This window comes from Crocodylus siamensis, chromosome 4 (genome assembly GCF_052110815.1).
Source record: "Crocodylus siamensis isolate JL-2025a chromosome 4, ASM5211081v1, whole genome shotgun sequence".
Lineage (NCBI taxonomy): Eukaryota > Metazoa > Chordata > Crocodylia > Crocodylidae > Crocodylus > Crocodylus siamensis.
In genome coordinates this window covers 135,856,463-135,880,802 of record NC_143398.1, presented here as the reverse complement: position 1 = coordinate 135,880,802, position 24,340 = coordinate 135,856,463, and the positions used below count along the sequence as shown (strand labels likewise).

The 24,340-nt window shown below is 43.5% G+C and overlaps 1 protein-coding gene across 5 annotated transcripts in view; it reads right to left on the bottom strand.

Annotated features, from left to right (window-relative positions):
• Positions 1-24,340, bottom strand: part of FAR2 (fatty acyl-CoA reductase 2) — a 236,213-nt gene that overhangs the window by 111,019 nt on the left and 100,854 nt on the right. For 4 of the 5 annotated variants that reach the window (XM_090043864.1, XM_090043866.1, XM_090043862.1 and 1 more), the window contains exon 2: positions 13,997-14,237. In XM_090043864.1, coding sequence (XP_089899990.1) covers positions 13,997-14,197 — 201 coding nt within the window. In that variant the 5' untranslated portion in view covers positions 14,198-14,237. Of the gene's footprint in view, positions 1-13,996; positions 14,238-24,340 lie in introns of those variants that run through there. The other variant, XM_090043865.1, reaches the window with a different exon arrangement.

Below are 24,340 nucleotides of genomic sequence, written 5' to 3'. Positions count from 1 at the left end.
AACGGTGATCCTTCATAGAACAAATACTTCCAATTACCTACTTCTGTTTATTACCTTAAACAGGTGAGCAGTCCCATTGACTCAATAGGTCTACTCATGTGTTTATAAATTACACATGCACTGAAGTGGTTCACAAGATCAGCATCTTAAGCAGAGAGAGATTTCTACCTTTACAATTATTTCTTTGCTGTTAACCTCCCCAAAATGGAATGAACTGGAAGGATTTTCAAAAGTAGACTAGACTTCCCTTTGGGTACTTCCTGTTTACATTATAATTTTCTTGGCCCACAACTAAATATCGTTTTCTGAATCCTCTGAATTTCTTTGCTATTACAATTCCAACTGTTATGGCTACTTTCATAATGCACTCAATAGCTGGAGACTGACAAAGCGATTGAAGCCAATGAAAATAAGTGTGTTCTGTTCTATGCTATTTTGAAGATGAAGGATGTTTTTAAATAAGGTACTAGCGTGCAAGGGACAAACAAAGAACTCTTATTTTGTAAATGAGCTCCAGCTTACATTGCTAGCATGAAGAACTGTACTCTGGCACAGTCACCTTGACTGTGATTTTATCTGCTTGACCATGTGCATTTTAGTCACAATATTTTCCATATACAAGTCACCGATTGTATAACGTATAGTCAGGGCTTGGTAAATGTCAGAGGAATCTAAAGAGAGACTGACAGGAATGATAGAAATCCCTTACACTACGGGGTTCTGAGGCAATGCCCTCCCTGATGGCAAGTCAGCTAGAAATGGAGACAGAAAGCACTTTTGCTGGACTGTGCTGACAGGCACCATTTTCCATATTGTTTTTGCCCTGTAGGTGTCTGGTGAATTTGGAACATCCAGATACTTGTTAACACCATTCTGCTGCTCTCAGCAATCACCCACATACCAGCAAAAGTTTCTTATTCAGCAGTAGGGTTGTTGATTTCTTATTCAGCAGTAGGCAGTGGGCAAAGTGCTTTTTTTCCAAACCTTGCACATATTTGAACACAGTAGATCAGCACCAAAGTGATGTTTTGATCTCGTCAAACCCTTGCAAGTCTATACTGCAGGAAATTTTGACATTTAAAAAATTGCCCCCAAACTATTTTTCATTTAAAAATATTTCAAAATTCACTACAGGAATTTTAATTTTAGTTGTCCTGTGCTAATGCTGTCATTTCCCTATTATTTCACAGGATTATGGGAAAGCAAGGCTGGAAGGAATCACAAAAGTTAAATTTAGTCCAGCCCCCTGTTCAAGGCAGGAGCATCCTTGACTAAACCATTTCAGTAAAGAGATCCCACAAATTCTCTGGGTAGCCTGTTCCAACCCTCAACCACCCTGATAGTCAGAAAGTTCTTCCTAATCTCCAACCCAAATTTTGTCTGCTGCAATTTAAGGCCATTGCTCCTACCTCTGCTTCCTGTGGTCACAAATAATAGTATATCTCCATCCCTTTATAATTGCCCTTCAGGTACTGGAAGACTTAACATTACTATTGGGATAACCTATTAGCTAAGATTAAGTGTAGGTGAAGTATTGGAGCCCTGGACTATAAATTTGGGAGACAGTGATCAAATCTATGTTTGTGCTGGATACTGCCTAGCATAGCAGTCACAATCTTAGGGCTTCAAGGTGCTACCATAATATACATTTATTATAACAATTAGAACACTATCCCCTGAGCTCCCTCTAAATCCAATAGCTTGTCTGCTACTGATCAGTGCCAGATGCTTCCAAGAGAGATTCAGGAAACTCTTCAATGAATAATAAAGGAGTAGTTAGTTAATATGAAAGGTTTCTTCCTAGCTCATCATGTAGTTCATAGCTCTTTTAAAAACAGCATCATTTAAATTTGGGCCACAATATCCCTGGCACCGTGGCTACTAGGTTCATTTCATACACATAACTATAATTAAGGAAATCTAGTAAAATGTATTAGGAAATCCGCTTTAATAAGAGTTTTGTTTTCTAAACTAAATATCCTACGTGGTTTAATTATCTAAATTAATGCTTTACAGAGCACATACCATACAGAACAAAGAAGCACCAACACCGCAGCCCACACAGCACCAAACAATGCATATAGGCACAGCATGAAAACAAGTCTGGAAAACAGTTCTACATATTCAAGGTAATAAGGGCTTATAGAAACTGCAATCAACAGAAAACTCTTTTAGAAGAAATGGGAAAACAGCTGGCCTGTATTTTTCAAGATTTCCTACTGATTAAAACAGGAAAAAAAAATTGCTGTACCTGGAGAGTCTCAACTCAATTAAAGCACAAGGCAGGTTTTTTTTCTGGATAGAGAGAATAGTACCTCTTTCAGACCTTTCAGTTATACTAATTGAAAGGAATAGAGGGCTAGTGAGCCTGAGTCATGTCCACATGTGGTCACAGAAACAGAGAGCAAGAGGGTGATTGATCATTTCACTGACCAAAAGAAAAATACAATAAATGGCTTTGGAAACATTTAGTTCTGCACAAAGGTATTAGACCTATGTAACTTAGAGACTGCAGGGAATGGAGTACAGGATGGCAGTTTCTATACTTAACCTCTTCTATTATGTAGTATGATTAAGGTCACAGGAACAATAAAATTGCCTCTCTTTAGTTCAGAGAAAGAGATAAGCTTAGAGTAGCCACACCAGTACATTTCTGGGGGGGGTGGGTGTGCTTGCGTGAGTGCGTGCATGCACAAGTAGTGTACTTCAGCTCTTTGGTGCTGAGATTTGCTGCCAAAACTGTACAGGTAAGTCCAAAGGGGCTTGATCTACAATATCTTGGCTGATTCCAGGAATCAGCCCTGAGCAGCCTGGTTGGAAATACAGGAGCATCTGGTAATAGTGCTGACAATAGGGAAATTTTCATTACTGAGCCCAGGCAGCTCCATGTCCAGTTTCAGACTTGGAACTATACTCAGGTCATGCCACCAGTAACCCGATTGTCAGCTTGGATTGGGGTGACCCTGGTCTGGAAAACAACATATGCCACACATTCAATTTAAGGCATTATATAAAACCAGCCATGAACAAGGTTCCCTCTAAGGTGCGTGCGTGCGTGCGTGCGTGGTCGTGCACAACTAAAAGTGTGGCTGAAGGTCAGCTCCTACGTGAAGTGGGGGAAGGAGCCTGGTGCGCACTTTGCTGGCTCCAGGGAAGTGCTCTGCTCCCCTGCATCAGGGCCGGGGAATGGAGCACTTCCCTGGAAATGGTGGACCCTGCACCAGCCTCCATCCCTGCCTTGCCTCACCTCAGGGAGGATCCGCTGCCTGCCCCAGTGAGGCTCTGCTGGCTCCGGGATACTGCCCCCTCCCCAGCATCGCCTTGGGGAATGAGGAGGCACGTGGCGTGAGGGCCAGGGGTGGAGCAGTGTCCTGGAGCTGGCAAAGCCTCACTGGGGCAGGCAGCAGCTCCTCCACAAGGCAAGGCAAGGCAGGGATGGAGGCTGATGCGGGCTCCGCCAGCTCCGGGAAGTGCTCCACTCCCTGCCCCCGATGCGGGTATAGGAGCACTTCCCCAGAGCCGGCCCTCAGCCTCTTGGCTTCAGCCCCCAGCCCTCAGCCTCTTGGCCCACTTTGGTAAGTGTCCCACGCTGGACCAAGGCGGTGTGCTCATGGACTGCTACTCCTTAGAGAGAACATTGGTCACAAAAATGTTATCCATTGCTGTGGGAAAAATATTCTAAAAAATTTAGAAAATTAATATTTATCTGCCCCTGGCTGCCTGTCAAAGTTGACAGGAGCCAGGGGCAGTAGGACCCAAGGGATGCCACAGCAGGACCCTGCAACGGTAGGGCCTGCCCAGCCTCCCTCACTGCTCCTTAGCCAGAAGCCCCTGCCTAGCAGAGGCTTCTGGCCTGGGACCCTAGAGCTGCTCATACCTCCCTGCGCCAGAGTGGGAATTCAGGTAAGAATGGCGGGGAGGGGCAGGGAGGCAGGGGAGGACCATGGGTGATTGGCCCAGTCCTCAAGGCCAGGCCAGCTCCTGCTGAGTCCCATGGTCCAGCCATGTAGCCAGAAGCCACATGGTGGTGCAGGAGTGGCAGGGAAGAAAGTGGGGAAAGTTGGGAGGGTGGGGGGAGAGGAAATGAACAGGCATACAAGTGTGTGGACCTGCACTGATGTCCCAGGGCCAACATCAGCAGGGCCCAGAGTGGGGCAGCAGGAGTATGGTGCACAGGCTGTCAGGCGTCTATGGAGCCAGGCTAGGCTGTGCCAGCAGGGAGAGAGGGGAGCTTGCCCAGCTCCACAGAGCACCTGCCTGCTGGGACCTAGCACTCCTGCTGCCCCACTCTGGGCCCCGCTGGTGCTGACCCCAGGGCACCGGTGCTGGCTGTCACTGGCTTCCATGTGCCTGTTTGCTCCCAGTCCCCACACCACCCCAGCCCAGCAGTACAGGTGGAGAACAGAGCATGCAGCCCCAACCCAGAGCACTCTGCACTTGCCCATCTGGGCTGAGCAGTGGCAGAGTGGGACAAACTGCTGCTCAGCATGGGGGAAGTCCAGGGCTGGTGCAGGGCATACTGGGGCTCCGTGCTGTTGGCAGTGGCGGGGAGGCACCACAGGGCATTCAGACTCTTGGCTGTTGCAGGGTGGGGGCTGATCAGCTCAGGGGGCATGGGCAGGGGGCTCCCATGCACATTCCACATACCCTCAAACCCTTTCCACAAACCCCACAGCCACACCCTCCCCCATGCACTATCACCCCCCACACCCCCCAACCCTCCATACCCATCACCCATACCCTCCCGACACCTCTGCAAACCCCCCACACTATACAAAAGTGAGGCTCCATTTTGAGCTATTATGCAATCACTTCTACGTATACAGCATGAAAACACAAATCAAGACATCTTTTTTTAAATTAAATTAAAACCTATTATTATGGGGTTTTGATTTTTAGTATACAATTTGTTTTTTTCCCCCGTTCTAAGATTGCAAACCCTCTTCCCCGAAGGAGTACTTCGAGGGGCAAGGGGAGGGATGTTCAGTGGCAAAGGTCAGAGGTTAGGCGTGGGACGTTTGGTCTCAAGATGGCGACCAGGGGGCAGGGAACCTATAAAGGGGTGGGGCAACCCATGCAGCCCTTGACAGCTTCCCAAAACTCGGTAAGCAGCCCTCCACCTATACCTTTTCTACATTCTATATATTAAAAATGTCATGTCTGCCAGACATTTGGCATGGCAGGACATGTATTGTTTAGGATGGGATATAAAATTTCTCAGATCCCAACAGTACCATTATTTTAATGTCTGCTTGGGGGCTTTGTAAGACACATGAAAACCAGGCACTTTTTACTAGAGTTTCAAGCTGGACACCCACAACTGAGTTTGCCAAAGGTATGGACACTTGAAATCTCAAACTAATAATCCATAAATTAATTAGTAATTAATTACTAATTAATGCATGGATTAATACATAATAATATGCATTTTCTTTTTGTCTGATGCCTGATTTAACATATTACTTTCTGTGTGCAAGTATAATAGAAATATATAATGAAGGAATGTATTGTTTCTAATCTGTGACTGGCAGGAGAGCACAACACTGAATATGTTACGTAGTAGATGGAGAAATACTGAAGTGCAATGTGGCACCACTGCATTTGCTAGTAATTGCTGGGAATCAAACTGTAGTTGTGAAAATATGTTATGGGATGAGTTTCTGTTTATGATGTCCATGTAAAAGATACTGCTACAGCTCATTTAGTTCATTCTTTCCTTATGTGATTTCACTGGTGGAAGTGTTGCCAGCAGATAAAGGGAAATGATTATTTCCCTATATTCTGCACTGTTGAGGCTACAGCTGAAGCAGTGTGTCCAGTTTTGCCCCCCCCCCCCGCTACAAAAAGGATGTGGACAAATTTTAAAGAGTCCAGAGGAGGGTAATGAAAATGGTGAGGGGGCTGGGGCACGTGACTTATGAGGAGAGGCTGAGGGAACTGGGCTTATTTAGTCTGGAAAAGAGAAGACTGAGAGGGGATTTAACAGCAGCCTTTAACTACCTGAAGGGTGGTTCCAAAGAGGATGGAGCTAGACTGTTCTCAGTGGTGACAGATGACAGAACTAGGCACAGTGGTCTCAAGTTGCAGCAAGAAAAGTTTAGGTTATACATGAGGAAAAACTCTCTCACTAGGAGGAAACTACTAGAACAGGTTACCCAGAAAGGTTCTGCAGTCTCCATCCTTTGAGATTGTTATGACCCAGCTAAGCAAAGCTTTGGCTGAGATGATCTAGTTGGGAACGGTCCTGCTTTGAGCAGGAGGTTGAACTAGATGATCTCCTAAGATCCCTTCCAACCCTTATTTTTTTTTTTTTTAATTTGTAATTGTACGGATTAGGTTAATTTGACTGAAGTGGTGAAGCATAAAAATCTCACATTTCTTACTTTGCCAGGAGCTGCTGCCTTTCCCCATATCCAAATGATGATTATTACTGTCCATAATCCACATCTCACTTTGTACAACTGCACGCTCAACTTCTTTGCAGAATCCAATCCCTACTGAAAGCTCTGAAATGGCATTAATGGGCCAAGAAGGTGCCAGAACCCAAGATTCACTGATGCTAATGGGTGAAGTGATGGATTTTTATTCTGTCAAGCAAACTAAATATGCTCTGTCATACCCAGGACTGCCATAGGCAGCATCTGGGCATTTTAGGCAAAGAGTAAACAGCTTGATTAACAAGCTTGGCTCTGTTGCTGGTAATGCTAGAACACCCCGAGGTTTAGAAGGTCTGTACTAAACTAGTCTTCAAAATGTTATGCTGCTACAAAAAGAGACTATTCACAAAGGGCACTTTCTTATGCAACATAAGAAAGTTTATCATAGGCATTCAGAGTCATGCATAACTGTGTAAGTGCAATTAGTGCAATGGATTCGCGGAAGACTGTCATGAAGGGAAAAGATATAAGACCATGAAACTGCACAACAAGTGGTAGCAAGTGGCCTGAACAACCTTTATTACTGAGGATGGATGATGATGATGATGCACAAATGAAAGAAGAGAAACAGCATAACTCTCAAATCCCAGGATGAATTTGCAGGACTGTTGTTAGAAAAAAAAAAGAAGTTCCACATATATTTGCTTGGAAAGTGAACACAAGTGACAGGCAAATTTAAAAAGAGTTAGCATCAGCCTTTCACCATCAGCCTTTCTTTACCCTCACACAATATCACTTTTCAGAGTGCCACCTTACATCATCGACTGGTTCCAAACCTTTCTTGTTCTCTCTCCTGTACAGACTGAAGCGTGAGACATACTATTCTTGGTATTAGCTATAATACTGGACATACTGCAGCCAATCTGAATTAGAAAGCAGTACGCTTGCACTTTACTTCAGGATACGCAGTAGAATTTCTACCCTGACCCCAGCTCCTCTGTTTCAGAGAGAAAAGAGCCAGTTGTGAGCTCTTAACAGGAGCTGCCTCCATCCTAGTGCTTCCTGACTGATCTCTCTAATTACAACTCATGTTCTGAGAAACAGCTGGGCCATAACTAGCAGCTTTGCTGTGTTATACACAGGGCAGAGAAAGAGCTCTTCTCCCTCATGGATAAATCAGCGTTATAACTACTGACTCAGCATTAGTCCAATAACTCCTTTCAGCAGAATTTTAGGCAAGTTCCTGTCAGGGAGCTTTGCTTTTTCCATAGAGCAATACAGATACATCTCCAGCATCAATACCTTACAACATCCTTGGTCTCTCTTCTCCTACCAGTGATGAACAATCTCTTCCCATAATCAACCCATGCAATACAGTATACAGGAATTTTACAGTCTGCCTTGCAATCCACTGCTACAGAAACCTCTCAGTTGGGGCATTATTGAAACATCTTTTGGACAACAGCAGCACCCATCCACACATAGTATTTCATTAAATACAGGATGTCGGGTGTCCTCCCTTGAGGGACTCACTTGCTTATGAAACCTTTTTCCAGCAGTAAGGTTGCTATATTCTAAACACTTCAGACTGTGCATATCTGAGTTGGGGCTGATGAACATTAACCATTTATCCATCCTAAGATTATTTTAATAAAAATCACCTCCCTTCTTCCTATAACTCCCCCTGCCCAGCCCCCCAATACTATAAGACCAAAGGAAAGGAAAGTTAGAATTAAACTTAGGTAGTAAATCCTCAGGTTCCATAAATTGATGCAACGAACCAGAGTTGATAGAACTATACTGATTTATATCAGTGGGCCCTCCGCATTTTACCCTTAATGTTGGATTTGAACTTCTAACTTAAGGAACAAGAAATGCCACACAATAAACCAAGGGCAGGCTACAGCTAGGTATAACCAGCAACTGAAGGACAGAGTTAAATCTGATTTCTCACATTGGTCACTTCAAGCTTGGGTACAAAGGTGTGGAAACAATGGATTTCTTACAAAAATGCTGCAGGGGAAATCATTTTGCAGCTTCATTTAAGGGGACAAAGGATTTAAGAAAATACAATATGCTGAAGATTAAATAAAAAACAGATTAAAAAAGATATGCTACCCCAAAGGATGACCACATGCCATCTTCAGCTTTTATTTTAGAAGGGACATGAATGTGGAAATTGCCATTCTGCATCAGATCCTTGGTACACCTAGGCTGGTACCCTGATTATGACAGTGACCAAAATGTTATGCTCTTGAGGCAGGTGACAAAATCCAGCAGATGGCAGATTTCAACATTAAATTATAATATACCATATTGCCACTCCAACAGTAGCAATAAAGAGGGACATGAAAAAAACACAGCCTATTGCTGGAAAGAAATCAAGGGATCACAGCATGTAAATTCTTGTAAATAACAGAAGGTATCAAGTTACCACATTTTAAAATGAACTTCTCCCTCTCCAAACTTCTGCCCTTTCACTCTTCACAATGAATGAGTGACATCAATGAATTTCTTCACACTGAAAAAAAAAAGCTATGCAGACAACATCAATAATTCTTTCTTTGAATACTGATGTTTTATCAATCTGACTGAATGTTTACTGTAATACTGGATAAAGTTAAAAAGCAAATGAATTATAAATCACTTTTTTGACCAAAATTATACAAGATTCTAGGATGCTCTTCAAGCAGTATGTGTTACAAGTTCAGAGTCCATGGTTCTAACTGAAAAAAAAATAAGGAAAAGGATGCTGACCACTTAAGAAACCTGCTTTAAAAGGAAATAAAACTCCTGATCGACTACTTCAATGTGACATCAATGAATTTCTCATCACTGAGCTTACTGTCTTAAAGTCTGAAAAGACAACAGCACAGCGCTCAAGTGGCAGAAGCACCTGGCTACAATGTCATTCCACCTGAAGTCTACATCGCTGATGGGAACTGTGTAAACCAGCATTTCACAGAACCCTTTCAGTTGATGTAGCGTAAAGGAGAGATCCCTCAATAACCCAAAGATGTTCATATTGACCATAAAAGAAGAGTAATCAATGTGTGTGGGGGTGGTGGGTGTAGCCATGTCGGTCTAAAGACACAGGTAGACAAGATTATTTGGGTAAATGTGACATCTTTTATTAGACCAGCTGAATAGTTGGGAAAAGTTGTTCTTTGCAAGCTTTCAGGCACAGGTGCCCTTCCTCAGGCATAGGGAAACTCTAGCACTTATTAGCAATATCCTTATAACAGCCATAATTAAATCATTTGACTTGTCATATATATGAGAAATGTTTGCCTAACAGTCAACATGGTTTCTGAGGAGGAAGAAAAACAAACATGGCCTTTGCTGCATCGCAGATACAAAAGAAATGCACGTAGCAGAGTAGCGACCTTTACTGTGTCTACTGATCTTACAAAGGCATTTGACATAAAGACAGATTATGAAAACTTCTATCTAAGATCCACTGCCCTGGCAAATTCATTGTAATGGTTACAATTTCAGGTTGGGTTGACTGCAAGAGAGATAGAAGATGGGAATATTTCCAAATTAGTTCCAGTAACAAATAGTAAAAAACTAAGCCAAGCCCTCATGCTACGCTATTTAGCATCTTGTTTACTTCCTTGTTGCTAATTACTCTCTGCAATGTTGATAAAGAATTGGGACTAGATTTAAGACTGATCAAAAGATGTTTAATTCAAGGTGAATACAAGCAAGACCAATGGTGTTTGAGCAACTTGTCCACAATGACAATGCTGCTGACTAAGCTTTGGTTGTTCATTTCCCTGGAAGATATGAAAGTCAGTATAGATTACTTTGAAGATGTAAGTCAGTACAGATATGAAAGTCAGTAGAGATTTACTTTGTATGCTCATGTTTTATATAGACCTTGTATAGACGGCATTGGATAATCTCTTGTCTTATTCACCTGGGAGTAGGGGAGGAAAAGGATTAGAGATCGACAAGATTTTTTAGCATGTAGTTTTAGCAAGAGGAAAAAAAATATAGAATGGTGGCATTATCAAAAGAAAAAAAAAAGATTGTTTAAAAAGTTTTAATACCAAATATATAAAAAGATCCAAGAACAGCAGCAAAATAACATGAAACAGATTATTTTTGGTTTTGTCTTGCCTCAGTTTTCCTGCCTAAAACTTTTACTGTTTCACATTTACCTGAAACAAAAAGTCCTTGTTTTCACGGGTTGAAATGATATTACTTAGTGGCAATAAATCCAAATCCAGATTAAGGAATCCCTGGAATACCAGCCAGGGATGCTTAACTAAAAAGACTGGTGGCATTGAAATAGGGTGTCAAAGGAAGAGGCATATAAATGAGTAAAAATGGCATCCCTGAGGTTTCTGAGCATCTAGGATGCAACATCTTCTTGGTACAACATGTTCTTGGCACTTAGGCTACATAAAACATATACCGCCTCTCACAGGATGCACCAAGTACATGCAATAAATAGTGGCTCTGTAGCAAGAAGCAGGCTCTTTTAATTTGAGACTTTGACGTGCATCATGTTTATGGTGTACTAAATTAAGTTGCTGGTCCTAGGTTTGTAGAAAGTATTTGGGACCTGGCCAATACCAAAAGGTCAATGATACAAGCCCTGGTACTGTGGTATGTTTTTCTGTGCAACCTTTGGGCATTCAGAAGTTACAGGGGGCTGGATTGGATGACCTCAGGAGGTCCCTTCTAGTCCTACTTTCCTATGATCCTAAATCTGAATCTTGGCCATACATCATTTTACTGGGAAGGAAAAGAGCTATTTTTGCAGAATACTGAATGGCTGTTTTATGAGCTTGTTTTTTCCAATAAATACCATTGATATAAATACTCTCTTTTGGAGAGGAACGGAGTGAATAGTGAACATACCCTTTGGGATTCTACTGTAGCACCTAAGTTCAAAGACTTGTCTACTGCTTTTCTTTTACGTTTGCTCTTTTGAAGCCCACTGAAGCATGTTGCTGTGAAGTTCAAGGAGAGGTTATTGAGTCCTGTTTGCTGCTGGCATGTCTAAAACTGCTGACATACATTATGAAAGAAGGGAATATTTAGACACTCACAGCTGCAACAATAAAATAGCTACCAAGGAACCTTACCTAGAGCCAATGACAACACTGTGCTGGGCAGAGCTATTGAACAAGGAGGGCAATATTTATCCAGGAAATGCAAAGAGCTTTTAGAAGACCTGCAGAAATAACTTCCTTTTTACTTTATTTTGTGGGAAAGGGCCACAAGTGGAATATGTTGGTGTTTTATTGACTGGCGATGAAAAAGGTTATGCACATTTGTCAATGAAGAAAGTTCTACAAATGTGTGGAAAATAACATTCACTGAAAGACAAAATGATGTTAGGAAGTTGTGTGTTTGCCACCCTTCAGAAAGCAATCAGTTAGACATTTTTCTTATGAATAATCATCTGCTAAAGCATAAAGCAGAATAGACACAAGGAAAACCATAGTTCTAGATGTAAAATATTTACTCAAGTGTAAGACATGGTTTTCCCCCCAAATCAGCATGTAGGAAAAAGCCCTACTTATTACATTCACATACAAGGAAACACATTAAGTACACTGCCTGTCATTAGCTTCCTGCCAAAAGCAGCATTTGCTCAGCAGTGGAAACGAATTAAGTTGACTAAATGCAGCCAACACTGAGCACGACTAAAATACATGGCCCATAATCATGCTGATGGGAACCTATTTTTTCTCCCCCCTAATTTCACATCTCAGGCCAAAGTAGCCATATCAGTTCCAAATTTGATAGATTAAACAGAGCTCAGTCACTGAATGAAATCTATGTGGTGCTACCCCAGACAAGTATCTTAACTCCTAATATACATTAGTGCAGGCCATCTAACTAAGAGATAGGTTAGTGCCTGCTGGGCACATCCCCCTCAGCAGCAACTCCTTTTCAAGTCATAGTAAGCTACTATATTGAACACATTTTGACTTCCTCTTCAGTCTCACAACTCAGCTTGAGCTTTCTTTCCCATTTCTTCATCAGTCTTACATGTCTGGCAAACATCAATAAAATAGACTCCAAACAGCTTACCCTGAACTCATTGTCAGCTTTTCCCTCAGCTTGTTACATATGATTAATGTGGCCTCGCCCTCTGTAAGATAAAGCCGGACAAGGTTGTCCTGCATACCATTTGCATATATGTTACTGGAACATCCCAGGACTTGTGATAAGAACAGGCAGTTCCAATCATGAGTGGGGAACTAATTAGCACATGGATCCTTTGGGGGGGGGGAGGGGGGGGGAAGAAGACTTGCATGTAGGATGCCCACTGGGAGGGAGGATACTTCCCCCATGGTACAGCCACACAGATTTGACAATTGAGCTCTGTTCAGCCAAATTTTGGAACTTGACTATTGGGCTTTACACAACTGAATCTGCAACTGCTTTGGTCCTTGAAATGGAAGAAAAAAAGTTTGTACTATATATAAAAGTAGATGCCAAAGTGCTGTTTATAAGTGTGGTTATGGAGCACCTGTGCTGAAATTTGCAGCAGTTTCAAAAAGGGTAAAATGCATCAATTCTAGATGAACTAATTCCATGGGTACTGTATACTAATTGCTTCAACTATGTTTTTTCAAGGTCAGGGTTTTCAAATTTGGTCTTCACTTTCATGTGCTCAGAGAGAGCAGGGCTTAATAGTAACAAGGGGAAGGGCTGCAGGGAAAATAAGTTAGGGGGTGGCAGAGGGAAAGGGGGGCTACCTGACCGCCCCCATATTTGATTTTCCCTGTACTGAGAGGGGGACAAATTTAAGGCAATCTTTTAATAATTAGATTCTACGCTTAGAAAAAGTATAATAAATTTATATTTTTTCTATTTATATAATTTATATAAGCATTGCATACTGGGGGATGTAGCCAGTATGCAATGCTTCTGAGGCAACCCACCCTGCCCTCCCAAACAGAAGCAGGAAAAGAAATCCTTCCCAGTCTCATGTGTCAACCTACAAAGCCCAAAAGAAAGGGAAAAACTGAACACCCTCCCTTCTGCTCTGTCACCCGGGGACAGCAAGCAGGACTCCACACATCACACCCTCTGACTAGACAGCAAGAACTCCCATTTCTGCTTCCTTTCCATCAACTTGTTCCAGCTGCTTTAAATCTTTCTTGACTAAGCCAGGTGCAGAGCTCTACTTCATTCTCTTGTTACTGAGCATGGTCCTCTCCAATATTCACCTGCCTGTCACCATGCTTGCAAAGAGGACTTTTGTCAAATACCTCTGAAATCCACTTTGGACATATTTAATGGACATTACCAGCCAGTTCAAATATGCTGTACCACATCAATGTTAATTTTGAAAGGTTTGTTAAGAATTACTATTTTCCATAGTAAAAGCAAGAAAATTTTTTTTAAATGCACCATGACAGTTTCAAACTCAATCACCACAAAAATGAGACAAAAGGGTTGTTCCAGGTACAAGTTTTTTTACATAACCACCCTATCTATAAAATATGTTGGAACCTACCTAAGTTTGCAGTAGTGTGCAGAACAGTATAGTATCCTTAGTGTATTGACTCTGATATACTGTCCTCCATTGTACAAAACCAACTGCCCTGTTGGTTTCAGTTTACAATCTTATGTAAAATACAACCTACCTTGCATTGTAACATGCTTGCTACTCTCTCCTGCATTGACTGCCCCGCCTTTGGTCTCACAAGGATATAAACAGTTTTTACATCTGGACTGGAGCGCAGTAGCTTTTCCATCAGTACTTTGCCCATGAAACCTGTGGCTCCTGTGATGAGCACAGCCTTTCCATTGTAATAAGCTGCGACTGAAGACATGGTTCTCTCCATCTGTCCCTCCGTCCTCCTTCTGACTTCCTGCAGGAGGTACCTAAGAGGAAGCAGAAATAACAAGAATTTAGAAATAGGGAAGTAAATATTGTTAAAAAAATTATCCATTTAAACTCTTCTGATTACATCAGTTAACTGTTTAGCCAATAACATGTACCTACTATGGAGGGCTGGGGATGCAGGGGCTGCATGAGGGATGTGCTACAGAGGCCTGGGGCTCCTTGCAGCAAGACAGCTCCCCACACTAGTGTTACTGGTTCCAGGGCCTGGAGCCCAGGACCAAGTGTGTCGCCGTTGAGTGACCCTGGGCAGCCCACAGCCAGGCACTCGCTGGGTGGGCGGACAGTGCAGCACCAGTGAAGCACCTCCCTAGCTGTCATTTCATTATGATGATGATGATGATGATGGGGGCAGGGTGCTCTCTATCTCCTACATAGTGGCCTGAGATGCATAGCCCCAATATGGGGTGTCAGAAGCATGCTGCCGCTGAGCTAGCCACACTGACCGTGGGCTGTGTCAACTCACAGCCCCTTCTGCCAGAGTAACCCCTGCCCACCTGCCTGTCCACAGGTAAAACTGCCACCACCAAGAACAGGAATAAGATTGAGAGCAGTGAGCAAGCCCAGGAGGGAGGGATAGAATCAGGGAGACCTCCAGCAGCCAGCACCTGCTCTGCCTGCCATAGGGCAAGACACACAGGTGGCAAGTGAAGGTCTTGCTACTGACCATCATGTCCTGCCTTGCCTCCCCTTCCTCACCTCTCCTCCTCCAGGGAGAAGGCAGGCTCAGCTCAGTTCCACTGCCTCCTCCCACCCACCCTGGCCCCAGCACTTTGATTTACGTGGTGCAAACTGCTGGTGGAAAGAGCAGCTGGCATGCAATAGTGGGCTGGTTTAAACATCAACTGTCATGCATTAATGGTATAAGTAAAATTATAATTTAACCATTTAACATTTCACAACCCTAGTCAAAAGATGGGACACTTGAGCCTACTTAATTGTGATGTACAATAATATTTCTAGTCTATCCAATCAGATATTTAAGCTCTGAGGAAAAGCAGGAGCTCAGACATATCCCTGATCCTAGTGTTTCTTTTGACAACCCTGTTGGTGCTTCCCTGCTGACCAACCAGGTGATTTGGAATCATAATTTCATAGTAGCTAGGGGTCAGGAGGGACCTGAACAGATCATCTAGCCTGACCCCCTGCCACAGGCATCAATGAATGCTGGGTTCACAAGATCCCAGACAGGTCATCATCCAACCTCCTCTTGAATTTGTCCAAGGTAGGGGCGAGGATCACTACCCCGGGAAGTTGGTTCCGGATTTTGGCCACCCTAACTTTAAAAAAATTGCCCTCTGATCTCTAACCTAAACCTATTCTCCATTAGCTTATTACTACTGTTCCCCATCACCCCAGGTGGTGCTGGGGAGAAAAGGGCTCTTCCTATTTGCTGTTGATCTCCCCTGATGAGTTTGTAGGCAGCCACCAGGTCCCCCCTCAGCCTCCTCTTGATGAGGCTGAACAGGTTCAGGTCCCTCAGTCTCTCCTCATAGGGCCTGTCCTGCTGGCCTCTCACCAAACAGGTGGACCTCCTCTGAACTCTCTCCAGGCTGGCCACATCCTTTATAAAGTGCAGCACCCAGTACTGGAAGCAGTACTCCAATTGCAGCCTGACCAATGTCGCACAGAGGAGGAGTATCACCTCTCTGGACCGGCTTTAGAACCATCTTTGGATGCATAACAAGGTATGGCTGGCCTTACTGGCTGTGGTCTGGCATTGGCAGCTCATGTTCATCTTGGAGTCAATCATGACTCCAAGATCCCTTTCCACCTCTGTGCTTTCAAGAAGGGAACTCAGACTGTATGTACGCTTCTCCCCAGGTGCAGCACCCTGCATTTGTCTACATTGAACCCCATCATATTCTCATCTGCCCACTTCTGTAGTCTGCCTAAGTCTATTTGCAGCCTCTCTCTCCCCCTTCACGTGTGTCCACCTTGTACAACATCTTAGTATCATCAGCAAACTTGGACAGCTTGCTTTCCACACCTGCCCCCCCCCCCAAGTCGCTGATGAAGATGTTAAATAGTGCAGGCCTGAGGACCAAGCCCTGGGGTACCCCACTGCTCACATCTCGCCAGATTGAGTACTACCTGTCCACCACTACTCTCTGGGTGCACCCCATCAGCCAATTTTTTACCCATCCAACTGTGCAGGCATCAATGCCACAGTCACTTAATTTATTGATGAGGATGGGGTAAGAGACAGTGTCAAAGGCCTTCTTAAAGTCTAGAAAGACACATCCACGGTGACACCATCATCCAAGGATTTAGTTACTTGGTCATAAAAGGCAATCAGGTTGGTCAGGCAGGACCTGCCCTTGATGAACCCATGCCGAATGCCCCTGAGAATGATCTCCCCTGCAGGCCCCCCACAGATGTACTCCTTCATGATTCTCTCCAAGATCTTCCCGACCACCGAGGCAAGGCTTACAGGTCTGTAGTTACTTGGGTCCTTCTTCTTCCCCTTCTTGAAAATTGGGACATTAGCCAGTTTCCAATCCCCCAGCACCTGGCCAGATGACCACGAATGCTCATACAGGTGGGCCAAGGGCTCTGCGATGACCCCTGCCAGCTCCCTCAACACCCTTGGGTGGAAGACATCTGGATCTGCAAATTTAAAAATGTCTAGCCCTTCCAGAAGATTCCCAACTACATCTGCACTGACTGAAGGCCTGACAGAGCTATCCCCAAGACTGTCCCTACCTCTGGTAGGTGGGGTATCCCAGTCCCTGTTCAAGAAAACAGAGGCAAAGAAACTGTTAAAAATATCTTTCTTGTCTGGCATAGCCACAAGATTACAGTTTGCATCTTGCAGGGGCCCTACATTGCCTGGTGCCCTCTTCTTGCTTCCAATATACTTGAAAAAGGACTTTTTGTTGTGCTTAATCCTGGACACTAGCCCGAGTTCAATCTCTACCTTGGCCTTCCTAATAGCCCTCCTGCACTCACAGGCTGAGGAGGAGTACTCCTCCTTGGTGATAGCTCCTCCCTTCCACTGGTTGTATGCCAACATTTTAATTCTCAGGCATTCCTGAATGCCCTTGCTGAGTCAAGGAGGTTTCTGAGCACTTTTACCCCCTTGTCTCTCTCAGGGACTGTTATCCTTTGAGCCTGGAGGATTGCCCCCTTAAGGTACGACCATCCCTCGTGGACTCCCATCTCCTCTACCTTCTGGGCCCTCAGTGCCTCCCCCACTAGTCTCCTAAGCTCATTGAAGTCACTGAATCACTGTTGCTGAGATACCCATTTCACTGTACAGGACACCTTGGAGCCTACCCTGGTCAATTTTGATCTCTACTCCTTAGGTAAAAGTGTTTAAATTCTAGGTGTTGTGAAACATCAAAGGATTTAACAAGTCAGTGATCATGGCTGGATATCTTTTTAAAAGATAAAGTACAGCTCAGACAGAGGGTCTGGGCTTGATACAGGATATTTTAATCAACTGAAGTTCTATTGTCTAAATGTTACATAACGCAAGAATAGACAAAGTGGTCCTTTTTTTTTAACCTTAAAAATGTGTTTATGATTGAATCCTTCAAAATCAGGTCAGCTACCTTTACAGTAATCAAAGTGTACCTTGGGAATCTTTGCTTTCCTATTGCTAAGAGGTTTGCTTTAGTGAAAACTGTTTCTTTTTTCTTTTTTTTTTTTAAGTATGAGTTAATAGCAATTCATACATGAAATGGGTAATGATGAAACAAAAAAGATTACAGATGTTATACAAGAGAAAAGCCATGAAAAGATGCACAAACAACCAACAACTCAGAGGATTTTTACTGAGAAGTCCACCCAAGACTTGTAGCCTGCAACTAGTACATGCTTCTGTCAGTGAAGTTCTGGTTATCTAGATAAAAGAAGCAGTCTTAAGTCACATACAGTGCTACATGCACTGGAATCATGGTTCACTTTTCCTTGAAAACAAGATGTTTCCACACATGTGCATGAATATACTCATGCCTCATAATAAACACATGCAGACCTAGGCACATATGCGTGCACACACCTATATACGCGCTGCTTTATCCTGAGCAACAGAGTTGGAAGATACTATGTGCTAACCTGCAAAAGAAACAGTGATGAGCTGAACAAGTGGCATAAAATAACTATGTCCTGCATTCAGGCTGGATCCAAAGCCTACTGGAGATACTGGAATAACAACTCCTACTGAAGTCAATAGTCTCTGCATTAGGCCTTTACTGACATGGGCTCATTAGTAGAGTCCCTTCATATTTATACAGAAGTACAGTTATCTCCCCTTCTGCAGTGCACTCCAACTTACTGCGCAATCAAGGACAGTGTCTCCACATTATTCTGTCTCTACATGCTTACCCAGGAGGGATGCAACCCTGCAGATCAAAGTCTCACACTATTTTCTTCAGTGTTTGAGTGGGGCATTAGCACTATAAAAGTATTTAAAGCCTGGCTCAGAGGCTGCTTCTGATTGTTAAGGAGGCTCCTGAAATTGCCCAATTTCCCAGCATAATTATGTGAGTCACAAGAGTTCTAGTGTCCAACTCCAAAGACAGTAAGTTAGCATGCTGCTTACTCCCAGTCCTATCTCCTGTGCACTATTCTCAGGGTATGTTCCAACTTCAGTCACAGGAATGATGGATTGGAGCATAGTCTTTAAACTAGCCTTATACTGGTGCCAGTAGCAGTCTAGTTCCAGTTGCATGGAGCTTAGTGCAGTATAAACCTATGTTTATACAGCTTTTGGAGCAAGCACAGGGCATCACTGAGAAATGAGCCTCATCAATTTGAGTCTACTCCATGCAAGCCCACACCTACAAGTTAGGCAGGTATATGACTGGCATGCATACCTTAGTGGCTCTGTGCTTTTGCCTTCTGGATTTCCATGTCTAAGGAGCTTAAGTATGGCACTGTGGGGCACACTCAAGCACATGCTCAAGCCACCTGCTCTGCCTAATTTGTGGTCTTGGGCAAAGTGGGTATTGCTTCTCTCTTGGAGGTGCTGGTCAGCTTACTTTAGAAGTTGCATAGACATAGCCTAAAAAGATATTCTACCCTAGGCTCCATGGGGTACCTGGTAGTTTTATATGTAGTTTAGGTATGTATACACTATACTAAACTCATTATTGGCTCAATATTATGCCTCCCTCCCATAAAAACAGCCCACATCCACAGCTAGCTGTCCATTTCACTGGCTGTTCAACTCAGAAGGACCAACCACCCTTCATAGGAGGTGGAGTGAGCAAGCGGCAAGCAAAGCAGGATGGCTGTGCATGATACTGTGGCAAAAGTGCAAGAGGAGTAAATAATGGCAGGAGACCCCTCAGGCATTGGAAGATCACGAATAGAGACTGGAAGAGATTCCTCAAGCAAGAGATACCTAAAAGGAAGCATAACTATCTGCTCAGGGAACATCTTTTCACTGTGATTCTGAAAAGGTAACTGTATCCAAAAATGGCTATTCTGGAGATTCTTCAGAGTGCTACTGCAAAATACAACCCATGCAAGATTTAGAAATCTCTGAGGTTATTTGAACAATGAATAATTTCAGAAACTAGGGTAGGAATCAGACAACCCTTGTATGTGGATGCACAGGGTTTCAGTGCACAAATGGCAGAGCTAGGTGTGAGGCCAAAGGGAAGGGAAACAACAGGGGCACTGCAGGTATCTGTTACCACCAGTCACTAAAGGTGGCTTGTCCTACTGAATATGTTTAGAATGTAGAGCTTTGTTTTTGCTATTGCACCTTAGTTTACTTAGATTACGATTACTGTTTTTTCATTGCACCTTTGTATTGTGCTACACTTGAAAAGGTACACTTTGAATTCGATAACAGGTAACTGGTGTGCCTAGAATGTTCTTGCTCCTCTAAAGAAACTAAATTTGCTTAATATATTTTTGCAGATATTATGCAAGCCACAGGAGGGTACAACTATATGGACAGCACAAACTCCACTGTGACCAATTCAGGCTGGACATAAAGAAAGAACTTCTTTACTGTCCGAGCCCCCAAGGTTTGGAATAGACTGCTGCTGGAGGCGGTTCAAGCACCCACTTTGAACGCCTTCAAGAAACATTGTGATGTTTATCTTGCTGGAATCCTATGATCCCTGCTGACTTCCTGCCCCTGGAGCAAGGGGCTGGACTCGATGATCCTCCAGGGTCTCTTCCAGCCCAAATGTCTATGAAATCTATGAAATGATGCAAACTTAGTGGGCAGTGTCATCTTGCTTTCAGCAACCCAAATACCCACTCTTCCACCATTCTGCAACTGCTTAGTGTGGAACAGAATTCTCATTTTCTAGGGCCTGTGTGATCATTATTAACATTTTTGTGACTCTTTCACAAGAACAAAATATAGGCATGTGAATTCTTCAATGACTGGTGCACTTTGTCCATAACTGCTGCACATAAAGACTGTATCTACAATGATATTTAGCTTTTTACAGTGGGATAGGCAAACTGCTTTGAGAATCACATTACAAACTTTCAATCAGCACCACCAAACTGGTTAGACAATAACCTGCAACAGCCTAGGGTAGATAGCACCCAGAATGACCATACTGGTACGGGCTCCCTCAATCCTGTCCTCCAAAACTGGAGAGCCAGGGCAAATTCCATGAAGCTCTCCTTTCTCATGGAAGTGTCCTAGAGCCTCTGCAAGTCATTTCAGATTTGTAAGATGGTTACTTTCTTCCCTCCCCCATCCCCATTCCGTCCGTCTTTCCTGCTCCAGACATGATGCTGTACACATGGAGATCACATGACAATTGCACCCATCACCTTTACTACTAAATCTACCAATGATGCATCATCCCCATCACATGAGTTCAGCAATCTTCCACAGTGGATCAGTAAGTCACCACACACATCCCCACCTATCCTGCAGCATAAGCAATAGGCCTGTAATCAGGAGTAGTTCAGATTGGTGGTCTATTGCTGGTATAGATAGACAAAACTGCAAGGAGCCTGCAGAGATGGGGAAAAAAAAAAATCAGCTCTATATGGTGATGAGATAAAAATCACTTATGCTCTTGGGGCCACAAAGAAAAGACAACTCATTCCATAAAATACCACAAGCTAGTTCCTGAATTCTACAAAGTCTGACCTCTGTGGAGTGCCAGGAAACCTCGGATACGACGTCACAAAACTTAGCACAAGTATGGGTAAGTATGGAACAGCGTGCATGCAGCAATAATGGGCATGTTTGTCTGGTGTGACCTTGTCTAGGCATGAAAATATTACTGCATCATAATACTCATAAATACTCATAAATCAGTCATGCTCAGTGATTAGGAGGGGCTGGGAAATTTGTGCAAGTTACATATTTGCTGGATTTCCAAAGAACTTCAAATCTTGCATGCTGTCAACTTTCACCAACACTAAATAACTAAAGAAAAAAACCCACTTGAATGCTTAGCAGTGCAGAAGCATGTCTGAGAAGCCAATCTAAATGAAGCATTACTTGGCTATACAATACTGCAGTAGAGAATATTACACAAAAGGGAAAAATCCCTGCGTTAGAAGAGATCCAAAACAGATCTATCAGGTGGGTCATCCAATTTAGAAAATGGGTCAAGGCAGAAACTTTGCTTTCAAAGGACGTTATTGTAAATGCATTAATAATTATGGGGATTCACTGATGTAGTGCTCTAACCTACTTTCAAATCTGGCCTACATGACAAGTTAAAAGGATGCACCAGAAGATATCATTTAGTAACTGTTAAACAGTTGTCCATATCTCACAACTGGCTCTGCGAGAGCCTAGAACAGTTTACAGATTTATCTTAATAGACAATTAGATTACCAGGAATATGAGCAGAAGTTTTTTTTTTATGCATAAGAGAAATCTAAGGCAAGATGCATAAGAGAAATCTAAGGCAAGAGAAATATAGGAGTTAAGAAACAGTTTTTCTAGGAGGCTAAGGGTGTGCATCTGGGTGGAATGCTAATTCAGCAATCCCTACTACAGATCACAAAATGATCCAAACAAAGATGGATTAGCAAATTTATGTCTGCACAACGCATAACTTGCTAAGTTACAGGTCCCTCAATTCCATGAACATTACAATTATCCTAAAAACATTACTAGAAATGTAAAGCAGTTGACACAGTCACTGGTGGGGCTAGGGACAGACATTACACACATACTGGTTTAAGTGATCAGAAACTGGTTTAAACCTGTAACAGAACAGAACAGACCAGACACTCAGTGCACATAAACCAGTTTGAAAATGGATGAAACCGGTTTGAAATAAACCTGGTTGAATGTAGTTAGACTTAACTGACTTGGTTCAAACAGGTTTATGCAGTGTCTGTCCCAGACCCCTTGCTGGTTTAAGATAAATCAGATTCCCCCCGCATCCCAGGATGCTCTCTAAGCTGGGTATAGCTCTGTTCTCTGCTCCACTGACCTGGGCTGGCCCCTCCCCTCTGCCCTCTAGCCAGAGCAGGGGCAAGGTGTGGCCAGACACTGGCCTGCCATGGCCCCTGAGGCAAATTTCTCCCTCTGTCCCCTCTCCACTGATGTTTACAGCTGCTATTTGCCAGTCCCAGATGCACCTCCATGGCTTGGCAGCAGCCAGGCAGGGATGGAGTTAATTCCTCCCTCTGTCCCCTCTCTCCCCTGGAACCCTCCAGGGGTTTGGCTGAGTCTCTGGGGCTTGGGAGGGGATTAATTCCATAGTGGGGGGGATGGGAGGTGGAAGAGAAACAAGCTAGTCCCCTATGTGCAGATCCAAGCCCTGCATTTGTGAGCCCAGAGCCAGGACCCGCAGGACCAGACTGAGGAGTGGGAAGCATTGGCAAAGTTGCAGACAGCTTCACCAAAGAATGCAGAGAGCTACATACCTAAACAAAGCCTTTCTGGCTGTAAGGTGACACTCTGCCCTCAGGATTAGTAAAACTAACTCCTGTCTTTCTGGTTTACATTTTAAGTTAGTCTAAGTTGTGTATGCTGTGTTTTACTGGGCTGTATCTTAGCTGAGGTGACGATTTTTAGTAGTTCCCTGTTGTATGCTTTGCAAATTGCTGTGTTCAATACATACTTGCTTTACAGAAAGGACTTTTCCCCCATCCTCACTCCTCAGTCTGGCAGCAGCTCCCCTTGACCCCCACCCCACCAGGCTGGTGGCTGGCATCCTGCGTGGCCTGCTAGCCCTAGCTGGTGCCTGGCCACATGCCCCCTCTGCTCCAGCAGAGAGAGGTGAGAGCTTTGGAGGGCATCTCTTCCCTCCCCTTAGAGCATGCCTGCCAGCCACTGCCAACCACCCCCTGGCTTCTGGCTTGAGCCACTGCAGGCATGTGCCTGCGTTACCTGGTTTCACACATAATGTCTGTCCAGTTATTGATCATTTTAAGCTGCACAGCTTAAACTAACCTGCAAAGAGTCAATTAGTTCAGACTTGGACTTTTTGAATGTCTGTCCCTAGCCTGGGTGTACACACCTTGGATCCTATTCTCAAAAAAAGTCAGAAAATCAGTTTGGTTGAATTACTTGACTGTGGCATTGCGTTATGGCTCTCATTTTCCTGACAAAATGTAAATCTTGTTCACAGTTTCCTGACAAAAGGGGCATATCATAAAAGTGCTTTGCATTTCCTCACACAAAAACGTGACAAATTTTCCATCCTGTATCACCTTGAGACTGCTCAAAGCATGAGCTTTGATATGGAAGCAGTAGCCAACGAGAACAAAGACTCACTGTTTTGGATATTAAGCTCACATTTTTTCTCCACCCTAGCTAGGACAGGCCTTTACAACACAGTGCTCTTTCACATAGCACAGTCCGTTTCTTATAAAATCAGTAAAGGCCTGTATATGGCCACTGTAGCATATCGGGTAGAAAGTGGTGGAATAAACCAGGAACACAATCCTGTGAGACTGTCCATACAGACAGACCTCTGAACTTTTAGTGTACTTTGGCTCCACAGTGCCATACAAATTCACAAGGAACTTCAAGATATACCTTAAAAATGATCCCAACTAAAATATTTTCCTTTCATCGCAACTGGTGAATGTGGACACAATTTTTGTTTTGCAAAATAGTTTGTTTTTTCCCCCAAAACTACTTTAAAGGTAACCTACAGTTTTATAATATAATAATTTATTT